This window comes from Elgaria multicarinata, chromosome 2 (genome assembly GCF_023053635.1).
Source record: "Elgaria multicarinata webbii isolate HBS135686 ecotype San Diego chromosome 2, rElgMul1.1.pri, whole genome shotgun sequence".
In the NCBI taxonomy this organism is placed as follows: Eukaryota; Metazoa; Chordata; class Lepidosauria; order Squamata; family Anguidae; genus Elgaria; species Elgaria multicarinata.
The window spans coordinates 111,745,010-111,769,025 of NC_086172.1; the positions used below are offsets into that span (position 1 = coordinate 111,745,010).

Below are 24,016 nucleotides of genomic sequence, written 5' to 3' on the forward strand. Positions count from 1 at the left end.
ATCTACTTGAACAATGCTGTGATTTTCAATAGGTTTTCTGGTATGGATGCAACTGCCACTGAAAAATCTGGTCTTGGGAACATACTTCTAGAGTATTGCCCCTCTTAATTAGCATGTATTAACATGCTAACAAATTATTTTGTTGTAGGTTTTATGCAGCACCATTCAATTAAAATTTGCTGCTTTGGTGGAACAGTTAAACTATTATTTGCATCACAAACTCAAAAGATTAATTCAGTTCAGATAAATAATGCCACCTTTGAAAATAAAGACTAACCTGAATTTCTCCTCTAGTACTCCCAGCCCTGAGATAAAAATATCATTCTTAATTAAATAAGCAGGAATTAAGATTGTCTAAAAACACCTAAGTGTTGGCCATTGTGTCCTATTCATCATTATTAAAATGAAGAGTGGAAAGCTTCCTAAGGAAAACTGTGAATATATATACACACCCACACACCCACACATGCACCATTTTAGTAAAAACCAAGATGTGACCGATGGTTTCTTCACTGTGCCAAGATATTCCACACTTTCCACAACTGATGAGAAAATGGGATTGCTTTTCACTGTTCTGAATGATGACTTTGTTCTTATTGAGCTGTAGTGCTCAACTAGCCTACATTCTTGATGTAAACCAACCTGATTTGTCTCAGATTACAACCACAAAAGACTGCTTTCAAATTATTGCAATAGTTCCCAGCACAGAGACTTTTGAACAGAAAATTATGAATAAATGTATCAGGTTCAACTAGTATAAGAAGATACAATGAAGAAAACTCACGCAAGCAAACACACACACACACACACACACATACACACACCTCAAAAAATACCATTAATCTGTCCCAATGTGAGGCCTCCATCATCCTCTATAGAGGGGTCACAACTTTGATGCTGAGTTTGGAAGAGCAATGGAGCAATATAAACAAACCAAAGACTGGCAGCCATGATTTGGAGTGGGCTAAAATTTTGGTATGGCACAATTTCAGAAAGTTGGATCCAACATTGCCATTCCACTGTCAGAAGCAATTCCATTAACAGAACTGGGAAAGAGGGGTCTCCCATAATGCAGACACAGAAGGCTTCAGTGGGGAGGACAGAGAGAGAAAGTCCTGTTGCATTAGTGAAAGTCTACTAGTGCAAAATTGGATTTAACAGAGGGTATAAAAATATTTAAGCAGATGGAGGTAATATGCTGGATGGGTCTAAAACCAAGTTCTTTTCATGAGAAGTAAAGTACAAGTGTATAATAATGTGGTTCCATTACATGAGCTTAGGATCTTTCCTGGTTGAAAAGAATGATGAGCAGACCCAATATATTTTTCTACACTATTTTCTTTCCAGGATAGGTCAGCATAAGATAAATTAGTCTAAAGGTCTTATCAGTCCATCATTTTTCCACTCCTGACAAAAAACCCTCATATACACTTTCACAAAACCACACAATATACAAAACACAGAGTGAGACAAAGTGGTTTTACACCAGTATGCCCACAGCAATCATGTCTGCCCCACAGAGTCTGAAGCTGCCCTAAGGGCCAAATGTAAAATTATATAAATCTGCTCCCCTCACTGACTAACCTAACTAGCTCCTACTGAAGGACTATCTGCATTTAGTTTCCAGAACTGGAAGAAATAGCAACTGGGATTGTGAAACTGTTACTGATTCCCTTCGCTGGAGCAAAGAACCACTAATTAGAACATGTTGGGACTAATTTAGGCATATGAACTTCCCAGGCATGTAGCATTTACAGCTCTAAAAGCAGTGAAGACAGCCTGAGTAATGGATGTTATGGAGCTCAGCAAACTTTAGCACTGCCTAACGAATATTGAGTTATTCCAATGGGTAGCTCAAGAGGGCACCAGAAGCACTGAGATGAGATTTAGAATGCTTTATCATTCTAACCAAATAAAGCAGATGTTTCCAGTTGTTAAATATTGAAGCATATTCAGCTGTTACAGTGACAGAGAACCATTTACAAAGAAAGGGGGCACATGACACTTTAGAGGGTCACTTAACTTTCTGTCACCACTCATGGGCTCAAACGCGGGGATTTGTAAAAATATACCAAAGGATCACCTTTTACTGCAGCACATAAAAGGAAAACAGCATCTGGTATGTCAGGAATTGTGTGTTATCCCATTATTTTCATTTGTCATTCATCTGATATATCTACACCGCTTTACCCATGTAAATGAGATTTAGACAGGCTTTTTTCATTATCAAAAAAGAAGACCAGAAGGGGAGGGAAAATGCCATTTTAAAGTAAAGGTGTACCATATAATCTCTACATTTCAGTATTTAGTTTGAAAGAAGAACATTTGATGCAACAGAAGAAGTTATTCAAAAAGTTTTACTACATTGAAAATTTGTATTGTTTCAATTTTGTTTTGCACCATTTATTTCCCCTGGCTGCTGCTGTTTCTTCTTGGAACCATTCTCCTCCTATAATGGTAGTGTGGTCAAATGAGGCTGAAGACAGTAAGGGCAAAGAAGAAGGGAAATGGCAGAGAAAAGAACAACAATGAAGCAACATGAATGTATTTACAATGAGTGCCAAAAATCACCAAAGACAGATGATGTTTTTCAACACTCATGAAAATAAAACACAAAGCAAGCTAAATAGTTTCAGCTCTGCCCTAATTTAAATAGCCTTCTGCTGCAGAGTGATGCCAGTTCAAAACTAAAGAAATGAGCATGCACTAAAAAAGTATGCTGTTAGCAGACCAATGAAGGTCAAGTGTCAGTACTTGTAACAATAAAAATTGTAGGAGTTTGTTTCATAACCTTCTATGATTTTAGTAAAAGATGGTCTAATTGTTCTTCAGTGTTTTTTGTATGTGTGTTTTTAACTAAAATTAACTTTCATAGTAACTATGAAGAAATATAGCTGCCATGAGGGGAGGCTTCAAGCTGAGTTTTAAAATGTCTTTTGAGAGAAGCTACTTTGGATTGGATTGGCCAGTTAATTGACAGCTGGCCAAGAGATTTCAAAAAACATCAGTTGGAAGTCTGTCAAAGACAGTAGTGTCAGTGGGACAGTAGGAGACAGAATGGTTGCTGGCTGAAAGAGTGTTCAAAGCTGGGGAAGGAAAAAGCTCATTCTGGCCTCAGCTAGACCTACTGGTCTAGTGTGATGGAGGAGTGAAGATCTCGCAATATTTTTATTGCGAGATCTCCCTCTCTGTTGACACACGGTGTGCGACGACCTCAAAGGGAGAGGACTTCGCGCCCGCCATTTTTTTTAAGAGGAAGGAGCGCATGAGAGCTCGTGCACAAAAGGGAAGTAGGGTTTTTTTTTTAAAAAAAAAATCCTGCTTCCCCCACCCCACCCCCAATGGGCGCAGAGTAACCGTGAGGAGCCAGGACAAACCGCGACACCCGCCCACACGTTCCGTGGTCTCAGGATCAGCCTGAGACCACAGAAAAAGCGGGCCTAAAGTGTACTGCCATATCCCGGGGCAAGGGAGGGATCATCCCTCCCTGATCCTGGGATCCCCTGTGCGTCATGTGAATGCACAGGGACGATCCCAGGGATCACCCCGGGATATGCCCCGTGTAGCTATGGCCTCCAAAGGCTAAAACAGGCATTAGTTAAAAGACATAGCTAGCCCCTACATCTTTTTTTTAATTTTTACTGTACAGTAAGCACAGGGCCCCCTGATCTAGATTGGAAGCTTAGTTTGGGGAGCTTTAAACATATCCAGGCCCACCATCCCTGCACCTGCAATTTCTTCAGCAAAATAGAATCCATTTGTGTTATGGATCACTATTTTGCAATAGAAATTGCAGGCCTAGACTCTGATCCCTTATCAAGCAGGGGAGAAAGGTTTTTTTAAAAAAGCCCTATTGGCTAGTCTTGACCAGACCAAGGGCTCTGTGCATACTCAAGAGTAAAAACTTAAAAAGAAGTGGTTGTAGCTACATTTTTAAAGTAATGTCTGTTTTGGCTCTGGAAGGTCTGAATACGAGAACTAGTAGCTGAGATGAAAGCTGTGTGGTTGTGGTGAAGTTTCAAGCAGGTGGAGAACCCAGCACCAGAAGGACGCAGTCAGAGGTCTGTCCAGAGGTGGCTTCAGCAAGTAGGCCCTGAGATAAAAAAAAACATCCTAGAAGCCAAAGGCAAAGGAAGTTTGCTGAACAGCATCTGTTAGTGGTTTTGAGGGCCTGGGTGGAGTGGAGTTTAGGGAAACCCAATCTTACAAACAGTAACCAAGGATATTTAACTTAAGTACATTTACACAATCACATCCTATTATTTGAAAAACAACATTATTTTCCATTTAATATCTTAAAAAGTCCACCTTGACTCTAGTGGTGGTGTCAATATGATGCCTACACCATAGAAACTGAGCTTCACAGTTTCTAAAAGGTACAGAGGATTGATTTTTGGTGGCAGCAGTTAAAAGTTTGTATAGTTGAGAATGCCTTGTGGCATGCATAAAGTGCCTTCATTCATAAAGTGCCAAGAAACCTTCATTTTTTTTACATTTAGGGATATAGGCAGGATACATTTAGGGATATAGACAGGTTGTCCCTCCATAGTAAGAAACATTATTAAAAGTACATTAATTCAACAGATTCAGTACGGTATGTATTTAGAATCTCTTTCCTTCGTAACTACATAGATTGTTATAGATTACAAAGGGGGGGAAGTCACTGAACAGATACACTTTTCTTAAGACATCTCTCCTACCTGGTGAATCTCTTGCCATCCATTTTCATCTTTGCAACCAACAGTAGCATGTTCATGAAGTAACAGCTCACAACAATATGGATCCCCTCCAACTACAGCAGTGTGATACAATGGTGTCAGTCCACAGCTATCTTTGTAGTTAGGAGATGCTCCAAGCTCTAAGAGAGTCTGCAAGTAATTGTACATTTTGAAGAATATTTGAACATGTAAGCTAATAACTAAATAAAGGTGATCTTTTCAATACACACTCATAACATGCACACTAAGAGTGCAGTCCTACGTATACTTAAGAATAAGTTTCATGGAACACAGCGAACCATACTTCTCACTGAGTAAACATGCAAAGTACTGAGTTATAACACTGTTTACTCGTAAATATAGTGCACTGTAATCAATAGGACCTACTTCCAACTACATATATTCAGGATTAGGGTGCCAGGCTACAATCATAAGTTTATTTACAAATAAATAATTAAGATTCATTTACAAATAAATATGTTTTGGTGAGAGTGGAGGGGAGAGAGAATCCATACACCTCTTCTTTTTTTCATTACAAAGTCTAGTCACTCTATAGTGAAATTCAATTGGGATGAGGTAATGTGAAGGACTTGTCCAGTTTTCAATGAAAGACCAGTTACACCATTTTATGATCTAGTTTCTAATAATTCTGGTATTCAAAAGACCACTCTTTCTAGATCTATTCAAAATTCTATGGGTTGGATCCAAGAACTATATTCCACAAGAGAAAGGAACTTTTTGCGAGAGGAAACACTCCACTTGCAGCAGGTCCTTCTGCCTGATTTTTTGGGATTCTTACCCCTCCCCCGCCGACTCTACAGTTCACCCCATTCAGCATAGTCTCTTGACTCTCTCATGTAGTATTTTCAGAGAGCAGAAGAGGCTGCCATAGGAAGAAGAGAGCAAGGAAGACCACTTTCATCAGCACAGTTGATACGATGTAAATCTGGATCCAACCCGTTGACTCAGTTACAATAAGACTCTGTACAACATGCCAGATTACAAACGCTGATAAATTAAGGAAGCAAAAGAAACCCAAAGGGCAAAGAGAACCAAAAAAAAAACCATGTTAAAGGTTTTTTTAAAAAAGGTAGGTCACTGAAACTGATACTCACTTTCAAACTCTGATAATCAGCTGTTGTATATTCCTATTTCCTACAGACAGATATTACATTGTCTGTCAACTAACACGGCAAAGTTTTACCTCCACTTTTCTTTCTGCTATAATGAATTCTTTGTTGAAAGCTAGTCTTGAAAGTCAAAAGCCAAAGACAGAAACCTCTGACCATATGCAGATTAAAAGTTCCTTTGAGGACACTGATAATTAACTCAGAGCATTTCTCTTCATACACCCTTCTATATAAAACAACATACAATATGCCTCCGAAAGAATTTACCTTCAGGGTTACTTGGTTCTTGGCTCTAGCTGCTTTGTGTAAAGCGGTCATGCCATCTCTGGCTCTGAAATCTAAATGAGCTCCTCCATTTTTCAGAGCTTTGATTACTTCAACAGTATTGCTAAGCTGGGTTGCCAAAGTTAGTGGGGTTTCTAAAATGGACAAAAATGGGGAAAAAAGTTCTAGAATTCATATTTAAATGGCATTTTGTAATCCTTCTGTTTCTCAGGAATATAATGGATTATTACCAACTCCCGTCACACTGCTTAGTATTTCTTGTTTGTAATTAACTAAATATGTGTAAATGTTGTCTTTTTTTTTTCATACCTCCACTTTCTAAGTCATGATAGTTAGGATCAAGTCCTCGGTCCAGCATCTTTGTTAGTTTTTCAACTGAGAGGTGGTGAACATGGTCCATACATTTGCGAAAATTAGTCTGGAAAAGAGCATTATGCAAAACATTATTACTATAAAATATACATTTTAGTTATAGGAAAAATTCTCAGATGCATAAAAGTATAAACATTAATAAAATTGTGCATACTGAGAATACATGGAGTACACAGATTGCACATCTCAGTTATCACTTACTGCCCACTTACAACTGGATTGCTTCTTTCAAACTAATGTGCACAAGAGACAATTTCATACATAATATGTATATACACATCCTGGCTAGAGATGTAAAATTTCTGGAAATTTTGAGGCCCTGGGGGAAAAAAGGGTGGAGTGTGTTTTTCCCCCCAGAAAAAAATGGAAATTGGGGGGGGGGGAAAGCAATGCATTTTTAAGCACTCTTTATAGACCTAAAGTCACTTTGTTCCTTTAAGACAACCTTCCACACCCTAATGCCCTCCAGATATTTTGGATATCAGCTCCCATCAGCCTCAGGCATATGGCTAATGGTCAGGAATGCTGGGCACTGTAGTGCAAAACATCTGGAGATCATGGGGGGGGGGGGGCTGATTCAGAAACATAAATCAGACTTTCTGTTCCTAAAGTTATTTTATATATAACTTAGTTTGCTCATAAAATTATCATTATATTTGAAAAGTAAACTCAGTAAATTTGTAATTATTGTCTGGATAGATTAGGACTACCTTAAGTAATTGCTACAGCATTATAAACACAGGACTCTATAGAACAAAACCAAATTGTCAAGAGTGCACATTTGCAGTCAAAAATGCACAATGGTGGGAAACAGCATAAATGTCTATCAGTAAAAATGTACTTTATTTCAATAATTTTAAGAAAGAATTAACTATGCTGGAAATCCTACAAAGAAAATTGGGGGGGGGGGAAACATTAACCCCCATGGCTTCATTATTTCCAAACATTTTCATCTCTAGGCTTTCTATAAACAATTACATAGTTTTTAGGAATCATTTTCGGGGGAGTAAAGGCTGGGTGACAATATATAAATACTCTGTCTTAAATTTCAATAATAATAATTCCATAATCTAAAACTGTTCAAAAAATCTGTCGTCGTCCCCCCCCAGGCCTTTACAACCCTAATGCTGGCATATATGTATGAGCAATATGTTGCCAGTGCAGTACAAATAGGCACAAAAGCTCCATTGTCCCATCACACATTCAAAATACACATTTCTATTTACAACACATGACTGGAGGATTTGGGTGTGTCCTGGAGCTCCAGCATTTTGTTCAGAGTCTGTGGGATAGGGCAGGGTCTGTACGTAATGAACTAAATAAATATGAGGGCATGTTAAAAGGGATCCATTTCCTACTAGATCAGTAAACAGGAGGGGACTGGGAATAGATCTTGAGTTTTAGCACTCAGGGGGTTCAGGCTCAACCATTCACTTTTCTCTGTTGAGACAAGACCAAAGACTATATAAATGAATAAATGTGCACAGGACCAGATCTTATTAACACCCAGGTTGCAATCTGTATAGTATTTTATTTGTTATTAAAATCAATGAATTTTAATTAAAGGTCAATAAAATGCACTGTGATTACTGTTTTCTGGTAGTCTCTAATACATTGCTCTGCACTTGGACATACCTTCGTATGAAGCTTAGCTAGATGCTTTTCATCAAGATTCATTTGTCTGTATACCCTCTTCTTGTATCGAAACTGAAAAGGTGACAGTATTAAAATAGTACTTTTCATTTCAGAGATTGGGTAAGTGTTATTAAAAGCAAGAGGTAAATCATGAAATGGTTTGAGGGTCAGCTCACGTAATCATCAAGTTATCAGGACATCTAACAGAAAGCTTACAGCTTAATCACACAAAACAATAGTCTGCACTAGGTGTTCTTTAGAACCAAAACTATGGTTTAAGTTTCCATACATACAGACAAAATATAGTTTAAAACTGCTTATATGCTTTCATTTCTTAACTGATTCCAGTTTCTAGATATATTGGTCTCTAGATGCAGAGAATCAGTCATAATTATGGTCTGTCACTGCAGACATCATGACAAACCATAATTAAATCAAATCAGGGTTTGCAAACAAACTTCAAGCCATGGTAACTAATTCATGGTAACTAATTGCCAACTGATCACAAAACATAATTTGTCCATTCAGATGTCACCCAAACCACAGTTAAGCTTCGCCTTGAATTAAACCCATGAATGTCTGGTATCATGGGTGCATGTGCTTAACTCTTCCATTAAAAAGGTGGGAGTTAAGTGCTCAACAGTATCTTTTATTAGATATCTGATAGATAATGTATTTGCACTTTCATACTCTAAGAGCGCTTCATGATGGAGTCTTGTGCCCGAAGAACTCTGTGAAGCCTCAAAATCTGGGTATCCTCCCCAAGGAGAAATGTATGGCAAAAGTGCAATATCACATGCTAAATGATATCAGATGGGCTCCGTTTTATCAGTTATGTTCCTTGTTTCTCGGTTCTAACCACAGGCTATGTGCCAAATGAGCCACAGTCCAACTGTTTTGGACTACAGTCCCTGCCATTCTTGACCATTAGCTATGCTGTCAGGGGCTGATGGACGTCGTAGTCCAAAACATCTGGAGGGCTCCAGGTTGCCTCCCCCTCCCCCTATAGACATGAAGATTAGGGTGCCTGCTCTATTTATTTATTTATTTATTTATTTATTTATTTATTACATTTCTATACCGCCCAATAGCCGAAGCTCTCTGGGCGGTTCACAAAAATTAAAATCATAGCAAGACAATCAACAGGTTAAAAGCACAAATACACAATACAATATAAAAAGCACAACCAGAATAAAAACCACACAGCAAAATTGATATAAAATTAAAATACAGAGTTAAAACAGTAAAATTTAAATTTAAGTTAAAATTAAGTGTTAAAATACTGGGAGAATAAAAAGTTCTTCAGCTGGCGACGAAAGGAGTACAGTGTAGGTGCCAGGCGGACCTCTCTAGGGAGCTCATTCCACAACCGTGGTCCCACAGCGGAGAAAGCCCTCCTCCTAGTAGCCACCTGCCTCACTTCCTTTGGCAGGGGCTCACGAAGAAGGGCAGGTACATATGGGAGGAGGCGTTCCTTCAAATAACCTGACCACAAACCGTTTAGGGCTTTAAATGTCAATACCAGCACTTTGAATCGGGCCCGGACCTGGACTGGCAGCCAATGAAGTTGTAAAAGGACTGGCGTAATATGATCTCGCCGGCCAGTCCGTTAGTAAACGTGCTGCCCTATTTTGTACCAGTTGAAGTTTCCGGACCGTTTTCAAAGGCAGCCCCACGTATAACACATTGCAGTAATCCAAATGAGAGGTTATCAGAGCATGGATAACTGTAGCTAGGCTATCTCTGTCCAGATAAGGGCGCAGTTGGTATATCAACCTAAGCTGATAAAAGGTGCTCTTTGCCACTGAGTTCACCTGTGCCTCAAGTGACAGTTCTGGATCCAAGAGCACCCCCAAACTACGGACACGATCCTTTAGGGAGAGTGCAACCCCATCCAGGACAGGGCAAACATCACCTCGCCGGACAGATGAACCACCCGCTAACAGTACCTCCATCTTGTCTGGATTGAGTCTCAGTTTGTTAGCCCTCATCCAGTCCATTACCGTGCCCAGGCACTGGTTCAGAACAGTCACTGCCTCACCTGGATTTGATGAAAAGGAAAGGTAGAGCTGGGTATCATCCGCATATTGATGACACCTCAGTCCACATCTCCGGATAACCTGCCCCAGCGGCTTCATGTGTATGTTAAACAGCCTAGGGGATAAGATAGAGCCCTGTGGAACCCCATGGCTTAGGAGCCACGGCACAGAGCAATAATCCCCCAGCACCACCTTCTGGAATCGGCCATCCAAGTAGGAGCGGAACCACTGCAGTGCAGTACCTCTAACTCCCAGCTCAGACAACCTATCCAGAAAGAAACCATGGTCGATGGTATTGAAGGCCGCTGAGAGGTCCAGGAGAACCAACAGGGTCACACTCCCCCTGTCTCTCTCCCGACAGAGGTCATCCCACAGGGCGACCAAGGCAGTTTCCGTTCCAAAACCAGGCCTGCAACCCGATTGAAATGGATCTAGATAATCTGTTTCATTCAAGAGTGCCTGGAGTTGTCCTGCAACCACCCACTCAAGCACCTTGCCCAGGAAAGGGATATTAGCCACCGGCCTGTAGTTGTTAACATCCTCCGGGTCCAATTTTGAGTTCCAGCTCCAAATAGATGGCAGCATGACAAGAAATAAATAGTATGTGGCCACAAAGAATAAACCTATTCTTATTCAGGAGGAACAACAGCACCAGCCCCTTCAGCAAAGATGAATGAGAAGGGGGAGTTGCAAGTTTTTGTCATCCTGTACTCCAGAATGGAAACTCCCAGAGTACACCTGTGGTAGTCTTTTGAAGGGAAGTACATCATCTGCCATAATTATGTCTGAAATTATATCTATATTCTTATCCTATTCGTCTTTTTCAAATCATTTTACTTTTCTTTGAAGAATTTCTCATTAAAATTCTACTGCCAATGCTGTTCATACTGTGCTACAATTTCCCCTGAACTAGTAATTATACATTGTGACCCAAGATGAAAATAGACTTCTGTTTACTAGATGGGATTAAAAAAAACACAATGTATTGATGAGGTAGAAAAACTATGGTTCAACATATTTCCTTATAGTTTTTAAACCATATACTTCAATATGGATGATGGGGAGAATGACCACTATGGTTGCCACCTTTTCCTTTTATAGAAAGAAAGTCTTGCTGCCCTATTTCTTCCCCCACCCACCCCCACACCCCACCACTACCCAAACCTCTCATTATTATTTATTTATTTATTTATTTATTTATATATTTATATAGCACCATCAGTGTACATAGCACCATGTACATTGATGGTGCTATATAAATAAATAATAATAAATAATAATAATAATGGTGCTGAACAGAGTAAAACAAGAAAATAGCAAAACCCTGCCGCATGTCTCCTCACTTGTGTATGAGACTGGGGCCCTTTCTACACCTAAGGATTATCCCAGGAAAATGGAGGGATCATCCCTGCCTCCTCCCGGGATCCCCTGTGTGTCATTTGCATGCACAGGGATGATCCTGGGACAATCCTGGGGTAAAAGGCAGGTGTAGAAACGGCCTTGGTCCAATTGTTTTCTTCTCATCCTAACAGATAAGTGGTGCCCCTGGAAGGAACACTACTACAAGGCAGATGAATTATGGGGAATAAGTAACGAGCAACTACATGTTCTAGGCATTTATTTCTACCGTCCAACAGATTTGAGATTACTGTTGAATAGGCCCTGCTACTATAACAGGCTATCCCTCAAATCCTCTCAACTGTTAAATACTGAAGTACCTACTAGAATGAAGATAATGGAGAACTTAAATTCTAAATTGTGGTTTCAATATGTGTGTATCTGTTTGCTTCTTTGGTCTAAACACTTATTCCTTGGAACACAGATAGCAACTACCAAATTAGTAACAAATTAGCCAGCTGAACATAAAATTCATGTAGTACAACCAATGTGCTGTCCCAAGAGACCTAAAAATATTTTTTTCTTTTTTCTTCACATTGTGCCTGGAGCTTCCTTCCCTGTCTGTCACTGCGGTCTGGGAATTGTATTCTTGGCAGAATATATGTCCTACAGCACCATGGGAGTGAATTGTGAATTTCCACCCCATTGTTACCAACATTGATAGATGCTAATTAAGGAACCTATTTCTTGTTTATCTAAGAAAAAGTAGATGTTTACAAAACATCCTTTAAGCAAAATTTTACCTTTGTATTTTACATTGTGCTAGTTTTGGGGTGGAAAGTGGGGCTTAGAACACATTTTAATTTTATTGTCATTCTTTGATGTTCCGTGAACCAACTCGTCTACCTTAGGAGTCATCAATGCGGCCACCTTACCAACATGGGGGTTGGGGGAGAACCAAAGGCACTTTGCCCAGGGCCCCAAAAGCATGAATCCAGCCCTAACAGGAATATGTAACTGTCATTCATGTGAGTCATTACATATGAACAGTTATTGGCAATCGTGAGCTCCCCTTTTTCTCAGATGTAACTTTCACCAGATCCTCTCTTCTTCTACTGCTCTAGTTCTAGCTTAGAACAGCTTGAAACGTCCTTGTAATGCATAGGATATGAGTTAGTTCTTTTTCTGCTGCTATCTACATTATACAATTATCTTGAATGTTGCTGGTTTCCAAACATTAAACAAAGGATCGTTCATTAAATTACCTCTAAGGATGGAACACCTTTATTTACAGGTTGCGGATATTCCAAAAGAAGTCGTTCCTCATCCAAAAATTTCCCATCTCTTCCATTGTTTGCAGGCTGGAACAACCCATAATTGAGAACATCTTTCAAACTTTGATTCAATGTGCAAAGAATTCGTTGCTTTGCTACCCACACAGAAGCTTCAGGATTAAATCTAATACATTTCTGTAAAACAACACACACACACACAGAGAGAGAGAAAGATTATTAGTACACATAGGACATAATAATTCTCATGAATAATATTAGCATTCCTACATCAGAGTAGTAGTTATTTTGATTATTCGATATAAATCCTCTTGCTTTATCCAAAACAGACAATTTTGCTTATCCCCATAAAATAAATATTTCATAATATCTTTTCTCCTTTACACAGGTATACTGTATTCATACTTTCTAACCCAGTGTATATTAGATATGTCATTAAAGATAATACATAACCATTTACACTTATTTATTCAAACTAGGCTAGAGAGCCAGTGTGGATGCAATGGATACAGTGTCAGCCTTCATTAAAGAAATGTGGGTTCAAATCCCTGCTCAGTCATAAAGTGACCTATCACTGGAAATATACCTGTTGTGAGGATACGAGTGACTTGTAAAGTCTGGGACAAGTTAACAGTAGGAGACCATTAAGGAAACCGTTGATGAAATTCTAGATTTCTATGCATATCCCAGTTAGAGCATTTTATACATGTCACATCTAAGTAAAGGTCAATTGTCCATTTTACATATAAAATCTGGCAACATAAGCAACCTTTCAAAGAATAACAAAGAAGAATAACATTATTAGCATAAAGTAATATTGGTCCCAGCTGTTCTAAGCTAAGATAGCCCTGTGCTGCTCTTTCCAGCCAACCAGTGCACTGGGCAATCTTGCAACCTCATTAGATCTGTGCATATGTTTTACAACCATGATTACTGACTACACAGAGAGGAAAGATAAGGATCATACCTGCTTGCCCTATCTCCTCCATTATGAATATTCAATATAATGTCTATCCTCTTCCTCAAGTTCTAATAAATGCATGTGGGGCCGGGATGGGAAAGCAAGATTACAGTCATAAGCACTGCCTCCTATATATAGATGTTTATTAGAGGTCCTCTGCATGTACAAACAGAATTTACAGGCTCTTTTCATGTTTACCCTTGTTACAAGAGGGGTCCCTCTATAAAAATTCTAATGACTGTATGTAGATTGGTGAGAGCCTGCTGCCATGATCACATACCCTCCCTCACATACACATGCTTACACTCACATACACATGCTCAAACACACACACACACACACACTAATTGTTTCAAACATAGATGACATGTGTACAAATTTTATATTTATAGGCTCTGTCTGCAAAATGACCAACCTTGGATCAAGCTTAGAGAAGTCCCAAACAGTCTACATATATTATACGTATAAGTTCTGAGGCATAGTAGAAATGGAGTAGAGACATCAGGTATGATCCAACTCTCCACTCTAGGCTTCTTTAATAACTATAGTAGTAATGTTTTCATGCTCATGTAGGAAACATATAGACAAAATAAATAAGAAATAAGAAAGGATTTAGGAATATAAAATAGGTAAAGAAAGATAGAAGGAAGAAAATAATGATACTAGCTTCTTCAACATACCAAAATTACCTATTGCCAAAACTTCCTTAGTAAAATTAAATGGGAGATTTAAGTACTGAATCCTGGCATTTCATACAAACTACCAAAAATAAATAAAGCTACTAAAATGTTCTCTCTATAAAGAAGACCTAGATTTTTTAGGGATCAAACAAAATTAGCAGAGATGCTCCGACAGAGAAACATCTACAAATAAGTTTTTCAAAGTATGCACACAGAGGCTTAAGTATGCTTAAAGTAAAGGACAGAGCAAGTCTTGCACAAGCTGCCATACGTATAACTTAATTGTGAAGATAGTTTGCACAAGGGGGTCCACTTGCACATCTGGCAGAGGTTTGTGGGGTATGATTTAATCTTCCCTTCATAAACTGTTTGAATGAGCTACGTTGAAAAAGAAAATAACATGTAGAAGGAGGAACTTTGTATCGATTCCTAGGCTGTGTGCATTTGTTTTCAACCTCTCTCAAATATGATTTTCACCTTGGTATACATCTTGAACAGCCTTATTAACCTTCAGGCAGGCAGCCCATTTAATGTAGTGATATATGAATATGTTTGCTGGCAGACATAACTCTTCCATGGAGTAGACAGGTCTAAACTAGCCCTCTGAGCCACAGAGAGAATAGATTTGTTTTTATATAGTGAATGAACTATCATTACTGTCTGTAGGCCAAAAGAAGAGCAAAACAATGTCAATTAGTATCCAAAGAGGAAATCGCAATGTCAGTGAATATGCCAGAAGAGTTGGGCTTACTTATTTTGAGCACATTGGAAAATATTATTCCAAAGAGGAATACAAAAATTGAGCTATGTGAGTTGTTTGTCTTGCTTGAAGAACCATTGTGGAGGCAATGTATGTGCCCCCTAAATTCCCAGTAGATTATCTGCTCAGTGATACCTATTGTAATTTCAAGAACAGTGAATGTTGAATTACAATATGCTGTATAGAAAATATATAGACTTTTAAAAGATTAACCTGACTGCAATCCTATACTTACCTGGGAGTATCCACACTGAACTCAACAAGCCTTACTTCTGAGGAGACACATATAGGATTGTGCTGTAAGTACAACTCATTAAACTATCTTTGACTGGGAAATATAAAGTAGATCAGCATCAAAACTTGTGAAATGTGGCACGGACTGATTCCTCACTGATTTATAGACTGATTTGGGCGGGGGGGACATATAGTATGTTTATACTATTGTTATTAAGTCATCCTTAAGCCAAAACTTAATGAATATGTGGAGATGCACATAGGCTTTATCTCTAATAAGTGGCCAGATATGAATTTGAGAGCAGGTAACCTTCTAGAAGTCCCAGGAACCAGTGTAGCAATGATCCAATGATATAATTGGGCCATGATGTTTGCCAGTCCCACTCCAGATCAGGCTAATATCTCATCCCTGATGGTTCCACAGCTTCTGCCATAAAGGGGACCTTTATGTGGTAAGCACAGATTGCGCAATGACAACCACTCTCCATATTGGAAAAGGCTGCATGTAGAAGTAAACAAATATTTGGGTCTCGGAATGCCTGGTTGCCAGGATGGGAATTTATTTTTCAATGGCAGGCTAAAATTACTCCTGGCATGGAATGTACAGTGCCGTTTTATACCAGACTGGGAACAACAGCACCGGAAATACTATTCAACTCCCCATGTCTTTGACTGTCACTGCTAGGATCTAACCAGATGCCCTTTGGATCGTACACTGTCTTTTCTCTTCACCAACAAGAGTGATGGTCAGAAAAGGGAATTTCAGACAGTTCTAGCTGAGGTATTTATACTGCAGCCAATAACACTAGCTAGGTTGGCTATTTATAATCATGAAGAAGGATGGAAATGCACCACCAAAACAGAGGACAAACGTGGATAAAATTTGCACACACTAGTGTATAATGTAATTTAAAATAAATACTATTATATTTAAATAGAAAATATCTCACCATAGTGGGGAAGTCTTACCAGGTAGTGATATGTCTACCTGCTCAGTATTCTGTCCAGATGCAAATTGCTGATGGGTGATTTCAAGGTCAATGCTTTCACTTCTGGTAGGTCTTTATCTTTATACTGGACTAGCATTGGTCAGCCCTTCAGGTAGAGGATACCTTCAAACAAGTGGACTGTCCTCCGTAAGGTTGGACACTCTGGGCCTGATAAAACAGGCAATACCATAGGGCTAATCTAGTGTCAATGGGAGCTTCAGGGATAAGTTGAAATGTGAACCCAGTTTTGCCCATTCTTGGTCAACACACTAACAACTATACAATGCTGGCTCTTACTTTGTGATTAAGACAGTGAGTTCCTAACTCTGTAACAGTATTTTCTTTTCTACTTTGCTTATGTTATTGTATGTTCCTCAAAAATAAGAAGTAGATAACACTTCCTTACCTGAGTTTTTTGGAGTTCTATTAAAGGTTTGTGGAATATTGAGACTGATTAAGATGATTATTCATGATGCTTGGGAGAGCTATTTGATTTTCTGCACTTGCCCTGAACTTTCATAATTAGAGAATTATGAGATTGGAGTGGAGTACAAGGCAGAACTAACAAATTCAACATCTTCACCTCAACATATTCAGCTGGACATCCCCAGGCTTCCCAATATTTCTCTGTCATTTTCTGCTGTCCCCAGCTGAGGTAAAAGCCTGAAACCAGCTGACAGGTGGGTGTGCTTCCAGCTAGGAAGAAGGAGCACTGCTGGCATCCTTTGTCCTTTCTACACTCTCTGGAAAGTCAAGGGGATCGATTTCCCATTAAGTGGAAATACCAAAGAGATGGCTATGCACTAGTTGTCATCTTCTCCCTTTCTATCCAGCTATATCACCAATGTATTCTGAAGCAGAGGAGAAGGAAAATGCTAGATAGTATTTCTCTACAGGCAGCAGCAACTGAACAATCCACTCCCTGTCTCAAGCAGGAACCTGAAACATTCCCTTTATCTCTGGGGAAGATATTGAACTCTCAATGTCAAACTAGGCATGACAGCAGCAACAACATTTGTCTATCTTTGTTTCTGTCCCATTCATATATGGGGGAGTCTAGGTTTTTTCAATAAAAAGAATGCACAGATGGATACTTTGCTTTCCAACTATACCTCAACGTATACCATTGATTAAGAGAAATGTGTTGAGGCAACAGTGTATTAGTAGGTAAAGCAGGAAGAGGGTTCAGCTCTCCTCACCCATGCATGCTTTTGATGTAAAAAACAAAAATCAGATTCCTCCCACTTATCCATCACTTTATACATGAATAAGACAGACACGTGAAAAAATCAATATGGTTGCTGCAATTGTGTCCAATTGGACTCTCAGATTTTGCCACACTGAATGCTAAAAGCTGACTGCTGCATTTAGCCAGAACAGAACACTAATATTACCTTTCAAACATGATTTATATTATCCTAGGTTGGTAATTTTAATCAAAAGAAAAGGAAAATGCAGTTACATATAATGCAACAAACTACTGGAGCAACAAAGGAGCCTTATGATAAAGAATGATGTCTCCCAGAATTTTGTAAAATGCAAATATAGGCAATTGGGAAACTGTTTCCAAAGGATTAATCATGATCTGAGACAGCTCACATGTCCAAGCAAAGGGAATCATTAACTCCTGGCAAACGTTCAAGGCTGAAATCATTAATGTGAACTTAACCAGGTTTGCATGGTGGAGTTATTTTGCAGGCCTCAATAATAAGGGCATGATTCAGCCAAACTTAAGTACTTTGGCATCTAATTGGTTTCAATGGAAGAGTTAAGCATATACTCTCTCATTGACATCAATGACACTGAAAAATACTTAAATTAAGTCCTAAATTTCTTTTTTCTGAATCTAGCTTCAAGTTCCTACCCATGCCTACACTGAACTAAGCACCTGAGTGAAATTTCAATGAAGACCTAAAAACATTCCCGACTGTTTAGATGAATAAATCTAATTAGCTTTTCAACACTATTAGCAATCGAAAAATAGCAAAAGTACATTATTGAAACAGAAAATTGGTGAGATCATATACACATTTTAGTCAGCCAAAAATATCCTTTCATCTCATCTGATAGACTGTGCACAGCTCAGTGCTTAGAAGAAAAACACACTCATTGTTTAGTTTTGGTTAACTTTTATTCAGTCCCAGTACACCCTACAGATGTTTTTAAGAAGTAGAGTCTTTATTAAGGATTCAGAACACTCTCCCCTTTTATTAAGAATTTTAAAAAGAGCTCAAAATCTACATGTCAGTCCTTTTAAACAGATCCTGAAAAATGTGTTAAGGAGCAGAGTACATAATAAGTCACGAAAGGTGAGAATTTTTCCCCATGTATTGTAGTAGCTATTTTGCTCTTGTTTGATATGAATGAATAAATGAAAGAAAGAATGCATGTCAGTATTCCATAATGACTTTCAGAATACTTTTCAAAGTACCATGGACAAAGTACATTACACATTTGATCTAACTTAATGCAAAAAAAGTCTGTCCAAAATTATTTCCATGCTCTTCAGCTTCAGTGTATGCTTCCTTGATTCTATAGTTCAAAAATACTAAGTCCGTGCTTTTATCATTACAAATCTTTACAAGACTTTAACATATTTTAATCGACTGTTTCAGCTCAATATACTTAATGGTCTTGGTCAATAAACTTTGTAATGGAGTTCACCTTACCGTTTGCTGTAGGTCTGGTATTATAATCCGTATCACTAATGTGTTGTTCTGGGTGTCTTCCATTCTGCTGCTTGGTTTTTCCGCCGTTGCCCTGATAGTATCATAAATGGTTTCTTCTTTGGAGCTGTCCGATTCAGATTCCACTGAATAATCTGAAAAACTCTGAGCCATCTCATCTTCACTTGATGTTGGACTGCGAGGCATGTTCAGTACCTCTCACTGCATTTGGCTAAAAATACAAAGGACAAGGAATTACACATAGTTCAGCCAGGCACAATGAGAGCGTTCTTTAATAATTTTTTTTTAAAAAAAACTAATCTATTCCAAGTTATTTTTATGAGGTAGACAAGTGTTACTCAGATACAAAAATATTTAAGTTCAATAAAATATGGGAGATTGCGTCATTCACAAGTCTTCAGGAATAGGGGTAGGGAATCTGTACATGAAACAGCGGATCACCAGGCATTCTTCTTGTAGACAATGCTGGAGATTAGATTTGGGAATACCACATACCCATAGAAAAATATGTAACAGTATTTGGAAGCAAATATAAAGCCCATATGTATTTCACCCTGATTTGTTTAAGACGAACACTGGAAGAATAAGGAGAGGCATATATAATGCTATATTTGTCCTTTATAAAGAGACAGCTATGAAAAGACCACACTCCTTAACAACTGCTAGAGCAAGCAACTCAAAAGCACACCCCCTATTCAAATATCATTACAAATTAGGAAAAATGATAGGGTTAGTTCAATCAGTAGTGAACTAATGATGTTCCATGAACCAGTGAAGTTACCAGATGGAGAAGATTTTCATCTGAATACAGGAAGCTGCCTTACACTGTCAGACCAGTGAATGGCAATGGCTCTCCAAGATTCTTTCCTACCCCTACTTGGAAGTGCTGGGGATTGAATCTGGGACCTTCTGCATCCAAAACGTCCTCTACCAGAGACACAATCCTTCATCCCTTATTTCTCTTATGACTTCACTGAGTAGTCTTAGGTCAGTGATAGGAACATTCGCTTTTAGACATTTAGTGGACATACTGGTGTGGGAAGGGGAAGATCTTGATTAATGGTTTAATTTGTTTTTAGCTATGTATATTTATTGTTTTATATTATATAATTTTATCTTTACGCTGCCCTGAGATCCTAGTGATATAGGGCGGGATACAAATGTTTTAAATAAATAAATAAATGAATGAATAAATAAGATCCCATCCAGACCTCCAGGCATTCATTTTTACAGTCTCCACAGCCAGTATGCATGATCCATGCGGGCATTCAAGATGAACATGGGGATTGTGGCCATGATTTTGGTCCCCCTCACACACATGCGTTCACTGAATGTATGAAAGGAGCTAATGTCTAGGACTCTTTTCTCTATTTCTAAAATGTGAATCTTTTTATAGCATCGTCTTAGAAAAAGGAAATAGCAAACCAAATGCCAATATAGAGAAATTACTTGTGGTCCATTACTCTGATGGTGAAATTAACAAATCAGGTTGGGCAACAAAGGTCTGAAAACTATAAGAATAGCTTCTGTGAAAATTGGGCAGCTCATTTCCACTCATTTCAGGGCTTGCCCCCGGAAACGCTACATTGCCTCTGCAAGTGGTAGGGGGCGCTTGTGGAGCGGAACTGGTGGGCCTTGGCCACTTGCAGACCTGGTCCAGTGGTGCTGGCCTGCATGAAAGAGACCTATTGGATACTGTCCATGGGGAGCATCTTCTAAGACTTTTCACTGGTGCTGGAATATTGTTGTTTCAGATATGCTAAAACCATATTTAATAATGAATGTTAAAATATTGCTCTAAAATCCCATCTTTTGAGGAGAAACCAATTTACAATGGCTTTCTTTTAAGCAAAGGAATCCTTGAGGGAGTATTTCATTTTCTTATGCTTCACTGAGCTGTGGATTAATGCAGCTCTCTAAAGTACCTTAAGTCAATAAAAGGCACAAATGCTGCATTGGTTTCCCTGCCCTTCCACAGATGCCAGCTTGACAAATGAACATTTTTGTTGGTCAGTATGCACAAAACATGACCAAAGAGGGCACATAGAAATATAAAGTCTGCCCTTTCACTGCTTCTGTGCTTTCATTGGTCTTATCTTCCCAAAGGCAGGGTTTAATTTGTTCAGATCTGTGCTACTCATGTAAGGAAAAGGTGTTTTTTTTAAAAAAAAAATGGGGTGCCATGGGACGTGCTGCAGCAATTTTTTGCCCATACAGATCTTGGCTAGGAGGAGACAATGTTGCCACCACCAGGTTATTGTTGTTGTTTAAAAAAAAGACAGGAGGGGGCTGGTTGGCCAGCAGTGGGCTGGTAGGTGGGAGGAACCCAGGAAACAACTTGCCCAGGGCCTCTTCAAAGCTAGATCCCCCCCCCGGATAAAAGTGAGCTGGGCCATCGTAAAATGAGCAGGATATTCACTCACAGAGGCAACTATCTCCCCTACTCTCTCTCCCCTACTCTCTCGCTCACACGCACAAACAGACACACATAATCCATCAGCTGAGAGTGGAGCAGAGTGGTGGTAAGGGAGCACTTCAGGGAAGGTGATGCATAAGATCTTTGGTAACCCAAGTAATAAGAATGCTTTCTAAACTCTTTATTTATAAGTGGTTGAAATAGTCTTACTTTGCAGAAACATCCTTTTCTCCATTCCCCCTTCTACCCCATTAATTTTCCTCTTCATTACCTAGGAAAAAGCACATTATCTTTCAGGTCTGTCCTCTTAACCATTGCCTATATTTAGATATGCAAATACCAAAAAGACTTTAATATACTGTAAGGTAAAGGGCAATCCTAATACAAAGGGACCGACAAAAATTATTCTGCTCAAGTTCTGCTTCCCAGTGTGAAAGTAACACAGAATGCTATTTGTGATATCTACTTTGTTTTATGCTTCTTACAAGAGGGAAGTATTTGTGATAGTCCATCTAAAAACATTTTATCAGTGAGCCATACTAGACGTGCCTTACAAAATAAAGGAAAACAGGGTATGTAAGCGGATTTTTCTTTTTTCTTTTAACAGAATGTCCATACTCAGGGTCCTCCACATCCTCTGTCACTTAGGTCTAATCTATATTATTATTATTATTATTATTTATTTATTTATTTATTTATTTATTTATTTATTTATATAGCACCATCAATGTACATGGTGCTGTACAGAGTAAAACAGCAGCATTATGAGCACAGAAGCCCTATTCAGTCTTTCTCCATGAGTAGAAATTGCAAACATTAAAACTGACAAACTGGAGCATGCCCACAGAAGAGCAAGCAAGGGCCTTGAAACTAAGGCCCCATCTATATGATGCTGGTTTGCCTACTGATTTCCCCAAAACCCCACGGCATTGCTGCAGCGAAGTGGCATTCATAGGGTTACATGGCATGAGTGAATGTGGGCTATCCAGTCAGGAAAAATCGCAGTGCCACTATCAGACAACGGGAATGGGCAGCAAATATCGAGGGACCAAAAACCATGAAAACCTTTCTTTTGCTTGTTTTTTGGTAACTCTGCGTAACTTTGAAAGCCTGTAGCAGCACATCTCCGCTTCTTCAGTTCATTGAAGCAGCATTAACCATCTTAACTGCCCTTACTTTCGTTTCCCAGACTTTAATATCATCATGGCGGCCAGTACATGCCAAGCCTGCCCCCCGCCTCCTGCCCTGCATTCCCATGCCTACCCTGCACTGGTATCCGTCCCTAACTACACCCACTCTCTTAATCCGAACTGAAGCTACCACTGACAGACAAACAAACAACTGTGGTGACACTGGAGCAATGTAAAAAGTCATGCTAAAACGACACATCAAAAAGACGCGGTTTTGCAGGGAATAACACAATGTGGCTGTGAGTTGGCAGCTGCGCCATATAAACAACAGGGAGCAACTGCGCAGCCATGGTGGTGTATATAGATCAAGAGAAATCTGCAATGGAATAAAATAAGTTTGGATTTCTCTGAATCAGCCCTGTGGATTCCGCAGCGATGGCATTTCCTGAGTCGCACTGATTCCGCAGACTTGCAGAACAGTATTTTTACTTTCTGGAATTTTACACAGATTTAGTCATAGAAAAATAAACAACAATACCCCGCTGGCTAAAAATATGCATTTCTCCCAAAGGCTTAATCATGGCCCTGATTCAGATTGGGGACACCATGCTCCAGGAGGGGAGGGTTAACATACACATACACCATTTCTCCCCTGAAATACCCCTCCCACTCCACTGATGGCAATACAAAAAAAAAAAAAAGCTTTTTTCAAACATCCTCAAGGGACTGCAACATCAAGTAGCACTAACTGTAATAGTTAGCTTTAAAAGGAAAGAAGTTCACATGTGCCTCCTCCCATATGTACCTGCCCGGACATTAAGATCATCCACAGGGGCCCTTCTCTGTGAGCACCTGCCGAAGGAAGTGAGGCAGGTGGCTACTAGGAGGAGGGCTTTCTCCGCAGTGGCACCCCGGCTGTGGAACGAGCTCCCCAGAGAGGTCCGCCTGGCACCTACACTGTATTTTTTTCGTCGCCAGCTGAAGACCTTTTTATTTTCTCAGTATTTTAACACCTAAATTTAAACTTTGCTGTTTAATTCTGTATTTTAATCCTATATCAATTTCTGCTGTGTGGTTTTATCCTGGTTGTGCTTTTTATATTGTATTTTGTATTTGGGTTTTTAGATTGTTGGATGTTTTATTATGTTCTTAATGGTTTAAATTTTTGTGAACCGCCCAGAGAGTTTCAGCTATTGGGCGGTATAAAAATGTAATAAATAATAAAAAAAAATGTGTATGCATATTTACTCTGAAGTCATTCGTACTTAGTTCAATAAGACTTACTCCCAGGATATATATATATATATAGGATTGCAGCCCTGGAATGTTTTACCTATAGATTACAATCGT

At 39.1% G+C, this 24,016-nt stretch overlaps 1 protein-coding gene across 7 annotated transcripts in view; it reads right to left on the reverse strand.

The window, feature by feature from the left end:
- Positions 1–24,016, reverse strand: part of SHANK2 (SH3 and multiple ankyrin repeat domains 2) — a 353,842-nt gene that overhangs the window by 292,762 nt on the left and 37,064 nt on the right. For all 7 annotated transcript variants that reach the window (XM_063117397.1, XM_063117400.1, XM_063117399.1 and 4 more), the window contains 6 exons: positions 19,103–19,331; positions 12,783–12,986; positions 8,141–8,212; positions 6,443–6,551; positions 6,116–6,267; positions 4,701–4,868 (listed from right to left, as the gene is read on the reverse strand). In XM_063117397.1, the coding sequence (XP_062973467.1) occupies positions 4,701–4,868; positions 6,116–6,267; positions 6,443–6,551; positions 8,141–8,212; positions 12,783–12,986; positions 19,103–19,306 (909 nt within the window). In that variant the 5' untranslated portion in view covers positions 19,307–19,331. The remainder of the gene's footprint in view (positions 1–4,700; positions 4,869–6,115; positions 6,268–6,442; positions 6,552–8,140; positions 8,213–12,782; positions 12,987–19,102; positions 19,332–24,016) is intronic.